This window comes from Aptenodytes forsteri, unplaced genomic scaffold (genome assembly GCF_000699145.1).
Source record: "Aptenodytes forsteri isolate BGI_AS27 unplaced genomic scaffold, ASM69914v1 Scaffold49, whole genome shotgun sequence".
NCBI classification, from domain to species: domain Eukaryota; kingdom Metazoa; phylum Chordata; class Aves; order Sphenisciformes; family Spheniscidae; genus Aptenodytes; species Aptenodytes forsteri.
Genome location: NW_008795125.1, coordinates 4,084,004 through 4,092,129, shown reverse-complemented (window position 1 = coordinate 4,092,129; position 8,126 = coordinate 4,084,004). Strand labels below are relative to the sequence as shown.

At 44.2% G+C, this 8,126-nt stretch overlaps 1 protein-coding gene across 1 annotated transcript in view; it reads right to left on the bottom strand.

Moving 5' to 3' along the window:
- Window positions 1-8,120, bottom strand: part of DEPTOR (DEP domain containing MTOR interacting protein) — a 78,433-nt gene extending 70,313 nt beyond the window's left edge. Inside the window, exon 1 of the mRNA XM_009277214.1 lies at window positions 8,021-8,120. Coding sequence (XP_009275489.1) covers window positions 8,021-8,106 — 86 coding nt within the window. The 5' untranslated portion in view covers window positions 8,107-8,120. The remainder of the gene's footprint in view (window positions 1-8,020) is intronic.
- Window positions 8,121-8,126: the final 6 nt, after the last annotated feature.

Below are 8,126 nucleotides of genomic sequence, written 5' to 3'. Positions count from 1 at the left end.
GTTTAGATTGGATGTAAGGAAAAATGTCTTTACTGAAAGAGTGGTGAAACATTGGAACAGGCTGCCCAGGGAAGTGGTGGAGTCACCATCCCTGGAGGTATTTAAAAGACGTGTAGATGAGGCGCTTAGGGACATGGTTTAGTGGGCATGGTGGTGTTGGGTTGACGGTTGGACTCGGTGATCTTAGAGGTCTTTTCCAACCTCAATGATTCTATGATTCTATGATTCTATTCTATTCTACTATAATAACAATAGTCTTAGTCAAGTCAGTGTAACTAAGGATCCTTGTGAGCCTGTGTTCAAAGTTTTAAGCTGTATTTAATTCCAGTGGTTTATACATTAAACTTGTTTTAAATATATCGTTTATATGTCCTGCTCTTGCTTAAGAAAAAAAAACCAAACAACAATTCATGACTAACATGTGAAGTGCATCCTTCACTCAGCGAACGCCAGTGGTTCTGCAGAGACCTGAAGCTTTGCAGTTTCTGTCTTCATTAAACTTTAGAGCCTCAATGCAGTTTTTCTTCAGGGACCAGGTACATGAACCAAATGTGCTCAGCTCTTGCTTCTTACCCAGCCTTACTAGCCCTTTGCTAGTTCTTCATCAGTTTAATCTCTTCCTACAAAAGTTTATTTTGAGGAGATGACTGTATTCAACATTCGCCCTGAACACAGGAAAAAAGTATCTTTCAGTTAGCAAAAGGACTCACACAAGCCTGCTCTGCCAGGAAGAAAGAGGCAAAAGAGTTAACACAACCACAATACAAGGGCTATGAAAATAAAAAGCAGAATAAGTGGCAAGAAAGGTAGAAGGGCCCAGAGCCTCAGAAGGGAATGTCTGTTTCTGAGAGCAGACCCTAAGCTAAGAGCTACCACCCAAGCCAGCACTCAGTGCCTGGACGGACGCTTGGTGATGGGGATGAAGAAGTCTATGTCAGACACTTAGCTGGACTGCGGAGAGGCTAACATTTGCTGCTGTGACAATATCCTTCACTTTCTTAAGTTTTACATCACAGAAAGCACTGAAATTCTTTAAGTTTTACAATTCAAAAAGTACTGGAGTCTACAGATATAAGAAATACCTCAATTAAAATGAGATGCACTGATTCTTCCCTAGTTCTTGTCTATTTATCCCATAGTGAAACCTGGTTGACCTCCCTCCTGGCTTCAGTCTGGTCTCTCACTCTACAGATGTGACTTTGGAGGGAGAAAAGAGCAGATCCTTTCCTGAACGTGGTACCCAGGGCTCCCCACCCATCCCGGCACACACAGTATCACCTCTGCCCCTCCACGCTTGGGAGGTATTTTTCTCTGCGCTTTCAGGATGCCACTCTTGGGCTCGGTGTCTGACCTCCCAAACCAGGAATCCTGACAGAGTCCCACTTAGGTTCCTCAAGTTTGGTGGCTTCACACAGACCCTCCCTCGCCGGCCAGAGCCCACTACTGCTGCAAGAAACCACTACCAATTGCAGCCAAGAGTTGTGTTGCAAAGGCTTTATTTTTCTTCAGAGCATACAGTGCCTACCCCTGCCGGGTCTTGATAAATAGCTCAAATTCCTAGGTGCTATCACTACACAAATAGTAAATAATAATGACAAGTGATAGGAGGACTTCTCTGTCATGGTGCCAGCCTATGGCCATTGCCCCCACAGGAGCAGGGATCGTGTAGTAAATGCAAAGCTAGATTGCTTTTGGCACATTAATTCTGCCTTCCCTGCACAAGCATCAACATCAAAACAGTTTCCTTCACCTGTTCATGGGTAGCTCCTCTAATGTAAAATAAATAAAAAATATTCTTGCACATGGTACACACATCCAGGATCCTTTGCTTGCCCGCTGATCTCTGCTAACCTGAGACAAAAGTTAATGATTGACTCCATCTGGAATGGAATACATAAAATATACAGCACAAACCACTCGTACAACATCCGCCTTCTTGTGTACATAGCGAAAGAGCGATCGCTATTTGCACATGCGTTGTTAACTACTTGATGTCTGAGTTGTGCTTGAGGAAAGCTGCTGATGGGAACAACTGAATTATTAAAAGGCATAGCTTAAAGGAAAGAACCGCGCAAACAAAAGCCTTACGTCTTGATTTCTAGAAATTTTAAATAGCCACAAATTTTACTGGAGGACATGAGAAATTGAGATTCCTGGCCCAGGAATCATATACATACACATATACATATACATGCATATATATGATTGAAACACATGAGAAGGTGCATCAGGTATCAAAGATTCTAGAAAAAATGAACATATAAATTTGAGAAACCCATGCTTTTTATAAAATTAAAATAATTTATATTAATTAAAATATATAATTGAAAGTGTTGTGATAGGGTAGAGTTAGTGGGAAACTTCTTGATTTCAGAGCGTTAGTGGGAAACTTCTTGAATTCAGAGGACTTAATTTTGCAGCTTTACCAACCTTCACTTTGAAACTATTTCTTTCACTGTATTACTCTGGTGGAACCTCACAGAGAAGATTGCCAATTTTTTGGTTGCTTGATTTTGGAAAACAAATTAATGAAAGTGACATTATTTGGACAGAGAGTTCTGGAGCACTCTGTTCCACAGAGATCTGATGATATAATCTCCTGTGTCCTATCCACCCTGAAGAAGTCAGCCGACGAGCCTTCTCAAGTGAGACAACTAAAAACTATTTTTTCGGGGTTAGTTTTGAGCCCAATCAGTAGCTCTTGGCTAAGAGAAGCACAACCACTGGTGGAGAACTAAGGAGGTTGCAAGAACAAGGTGCAGGGGGTAGAAAAACACATCATCCCTTTAGGTGGAAGTACAATATTGGATTGGCTTAGGCAGATTACAAAATCTCATTTTAATGAATTCTGTCTCTAAAAATGGCATATACATTTGTTTAATATCTGAAGATCAGTCAGGACCTGACTTGAGAGGAAGTGACCTCTAGACAATTCTATATCTTAAATTCTTACATTCCTTTGAGTGTATAAGCTTACACAGTTATAGTAGCGCATCACTAGAGTGCAATATACTTTCAAACACAGTGATAGCATTTAATAAATTATGTAACTATATGGTTAATATATTTCTATATTATAGCAATACATTAATGCTAAGGGTCTCTTGATTACATTTCTCTAGAAACTGTTATTGTTATGTGCCCTGGGTTCTTTGCATCTTAGAGTGCCAATGAACTTTTGAACCCTACCACTGTGAAAAAGGTTGATTATTTATTGCTCAGAATAAGAAAAAAATTTATGGACCTGTAGGTGCTATCATGCTTCAGAAGTTAATGACTCTGAAAGTTATGCACTCCAACATGTTAAGAAGTTTTCTTAAAGTGACAATCTTCCTGAAGTGAGACCTTTGGAAGACGAGTGAAAGCTGGTTTTGATTTGTCTTGCAGCTTCAAAATGTATAGCTGTTCACCATGTAAAACCTCCTTTGTGAGATAAAACTCATACAAACTCTGATAAAAAGGCAAGCAAATTTCTGTTGAACCATATCTTGCATTTTGTCTTTTCCGAAAGAAAGAAAAATCTCTAAGAGAAACATGCTTCATATTTCCCTAAGCAGAAGGAAAGAAGATGTTGAATTATAAGAACTATTCTATCAAAATCACTGGCTTATCTAACAAGTTTCCTAATTATTTACTCAACTATGTGGCAGAAGTGTGAATCGGGAAAGGTGTTGATTCTTGTAAAGACTGGTGATAAAAAGGTATCCAAAAGTCTGCAGAGACATTAAATGTCATTCAAGTTACACCTACTACAGAGAACTGCACCATATATACAATGGCAATTTCTGCTTTTTTTTTAAAAAAAAAAAAAGGTGCTCTTTTGTTATTGCTGTTTCGTCAACTGAAGCCTGAAGACACCCTGAATGACTAGGCACATTTTCTGCAAGAAATTAGGGACTTTTGGAAGATATACCAGATTTTGGTGACAATCTAACATCAAGAAACAATTAGCAGACAAGGAAGATTTCGGACACCCCTGACTTGTAAGACAGGCAGACAGCATGTATATCAAAACATGCCATTGAAACTGCTTTTGGTTGCCAGAGGCAAGATCAGCTCTAAGTTAATGCTCAAACCCAGACCGGGATACTTTAATCATTCTGCCAAACAGTGCTGAAATGGGCACAACCTGTTGCCTTCGACCGGGAGGGAAATGAGCTTGGAAGTGCTCTGCTTCCAATAAAACTCTTACAGACTTCAGTAGTGCTGTTATACATTCCCGTTATTATGCTTCCAACGACGACTATCCAAAGCTCTAGGGCTGTGACACCTTCCTTCAGGCACACCCAGCAAGACCAAGGAAGCTCAGGGACATTCGCTTCCTCAGGGCTGCCCTCAGGCAGGTGTTTGCAGGCAGGGATGTAGTGAGGTGGAGGCTTCGAAGGGCTCTCCCAGTCCCAAGGAAGCTGAAGGCCCCATGATCCTCTCGAGCACAGCTCGCAGTTTCTTCAGGAGACAGGTCCATACTCATCACTTGTAACTTATGGAGCCTTTTAAGGGCAGCTCTGTTGCAGCCACCCTCAAAAGAAAGAGCTCACCACTGAACAGCTATAGGGTCTCTGAAACTGCAGCAGAACAGAGGGAAGAGCTGGGTTTTCGGGTGGTTGGAGCTGTCAGGCAGCCAGAGCCCCAGCAGTTTGTCCTTGCAGGGCTGTGGGTGTCTGGAGAGCCTGCAGGTGGATTGTGCCCATCCCAGCTCTCGCCTTGCTCTTCCTAGTGTTCTGCATGGCCACGAGAAGCTGCCAAAGGTCTGTCCTGAAGTGCCACACTGCTGAGATCTTGTGTTTTGTTTCATGGCTGTCAGCTTGATAATTAAAAGGCCTATCAAAAGCCAAACTTCAAAAGTCATCACTTTAAAAAATATGTTCCCATTAACCAAAAGTAAGAGTTAGGTATTTGCTCAGCCAGCTACTGGGGTTAGAGGCAGAGGACACTACTGGATGTAAAAATTTACATCCAGTACATCCATTTACGTTAGCTAAAATATAGCTCAAGGTCCTGTTTCTTTTTCCATAAATCACCCCACGTATGGACCAGGATTTACATCACGGCCTCATCTCCCACAAACTGCTCATGACTGAAGCTGGTGGGTGCAAGCCCAGTGCCATCATGTGCCAGCAGCCAGCTCCCCGAGTGCCAGCAGACGTAGGACACACTGGGGCAGAGGCTCCTGACCTCACAAAGGAGAAACACAGATCACAAGCAATGAAGGGACAGTAACAAGGAGAAGGAAAAAACTCTTTGACCTCCTCCTTTCCCTGCCCTAGCCAGCGTGCACTTGCCTGGGGAGGGTAAGGGGACACAGGGTTTCCATCCCCACCGCCGGCACTGCCAGTATGCAAAGCCAGGCTCACCAAGGCGCTGCTCAGATGACTTCAGCCCACACTGCATGAGGAGGTCCCTGCCAGAGAGGGACAGATGTGCAATAAACAGGCCACAGGAATGGGGGCTATGAGGCAATGCGTGAGGCTGGGGCGAGACAGGCAATAGGAACTTCATAAGGAATTTAAATCAAGCAGCTCTCATAAGTATTTGAGTTTAGACACAGGCGCTGTTTGGTCAAGTACAAGAGTGCTTTAAATACCTACATTTAGTTGGTTTTGTGTAAGCAACACCATGCTCACAGTTTCATTTTACACTTTTACTCCTAAGTTATGTGTTCATCTTGCAGTATGCAACACTTGCTCATATGCACTTTCACCCAAATACACACATAATCACCTGTCTGGCTGCATCACTCCGCTGAGGGCTTATCTTGCATTTGTAAGCATCACTAAGAATAGAGTACAGTATGTTTCCTTGAGTGCATGTGTGTGCTGGTTTTCTATCATCTGTTTGCCTGCCCCAAAGGCTGCTGAGATAGCCTGTCTTTGATCCTGAAAACCCGCCATGTTTTCATTTAGACTTAACAATTATACACTTATCTTGGACAGGAAAAGGGAAACTTTAAATGCAGGGTTGGCTAAAACTTGTCTACCTGACAGTTTTCTATTGCATATTTTGTGGTTTTTATTGTCTGGAAAACTGAAGAAAATGATCCTTTTGCATAGAGTATCCCGACAGAAAAACAGAACAAAGCTAACAAAAAATTGGGGGAAGAGAGACAATTTTGGGTCCAGTTTCACAAGTCAGTTCCAGCTAACCCAACAGCTTACTGCTGCCAAAATGGGAGATCTTGGTTCTTCTCCACCACCTCCTCTTCTTGCTCCTGGCTCCACATTCCCACCACCTATCTTCCATGGGTTCTGGCAGTCAGCAGATCAGAAAACTAACCTACCTGCCAGATCACCACATTGGATCTGCTCCCAAGAAGTGCAAGAAGCACACAAGCAGGCATGAGGGAGGAGGTGTGGCTACACAGCCAGGAGTGGGGAGTAGGAACAGGGTCAGGGGGAGAGCAGATCTCCCTGTTCAGCGGTAGCTAGACATTATGCAGGCTGAGCTGTTCATGTCCAAGGAGATCTAGGCCACTTCCTACAGATTTGCAAAGGAATGTCCATAGGTAACTTCACGGGATAGGGAATAATTATTTTGTATCTGTAGATCATCCTGCCCAAAAATAGTACCACGTTTCATTACCTTAATAAAAAAGTGACAAATGTCATCCTTGATTGTGAGACTAATGAGCTGATTCTAGGAGCCGGATTTGTTGAAGTTTTCTCAGTCTTCTCCTTAGGGAAAGATTGCAAAGCTTGTGCTTTTACATTTAACTATGAAGTCTATAGAAAGACTTAACATGATCTTAATAGAAATTTTGTATTAGCTTTGAATCTTCAACTTGTAGTGAGATAAATTTGGAACAGCAGGATTCTTATCAGGGACTTGGATGAACAACTCAGCACTAAGTCCACCATACAGAACATGCATGCCAGTGCACCCTGTCACCCTAGGTTTCACTTCAGGCTACTTTGAAGAGGAATCTCAAGCTTGGAGCAGACACCGGTGTGTGCTGGAGCCAGACCACTAAAACAGTGTTTACTCCCCAAACATGGATATCACTGGTGCGCATCACAAGGTGTCAATGGTCCTTACCATGTGAATGCCACCAGTAACAATGTCAGTGTCTGTACTAGCACCAATGATGGCACCTCCCAAATCAAACATTTCTACCATTTTGCAGTGTTTGGCATTGAAGCAAAAAGTTCAAAGAAAATTCAAGCAAAAACTACTGAGGAAATATTTTTACAATCTCTTTCTAGTTACACATATAACACAATAATAATAATAGGATTTTTCTTCCTGAATCACAAGATGTTCCATCAACAAACCAAAAGCCTTAAAATTTCTTTTTCTCCTCTGTAGTGTATGGGTACAGATGGCACACGAAATACATCACAGAAATTAAAAATTAACTGAAGCATTTTTGTTAACAGTTTCTGTGCTGCACACAACTCCAGTCACACAGCGCCGTTAATTACTGCTGGTGCTGACAGTCCCTTCCATCTGCTGGGACCAGCTGATGCAAAATAAAAACAAGCCCTTAGAATAAGGAGCACCTCTGCAGGGTCACTGCCCGGCACGGCTGCGGGAGCCGGAGCGCACACGGAGTTTGTGCAGGAGCCGTTCCCTGCGCTCTGCTTATTTCTCGCTGGAGTACTGAAACACTGTCCCTTAAGGTTTGTTTGGGGTTTTTTATCTTTAAAGATGCAGCTCTCCTTCTGCATCGCCTGATCCCTTTAGGGATCCAGCAGCCTTTCCCCCAGACGCCTCCTATCCCACGCAGGGGAGCAAAGATGCCCGGGGCAGAAGACCCCCGGGGCGGTGACTTACCTCCCCGGGCTTGCAGCGTCGGCTGCCACCTCCTCTCCTCCTCCTCCGCCTCCTCCTCCTCCTCGCTGCGGGAAGCGGGGCCGGAGCCCGGGGACGCGCTGGACGCAGGGCAGGTGCTCCGGTGCAAGGGAAAGCCCGAGGGGACGGACCCTCGGCCTCCGCCCCGCAGATCCCCCTCCCGCCTTCAGGGGGGCTGCTGCGGACCCCCGGGTACGCGTCCCCGGCAAAGCGGGGGAAAGGCACCGCTTACCGGAGCTGCTCGCCGGTGAGCAGGACCTCGGCCATGTGCTCCAGCTCCGCCGCTTTCTGCTGCATGCTGCTCATGCCCTCCTCCATCGCCGCCGGCCTGCGGGCAC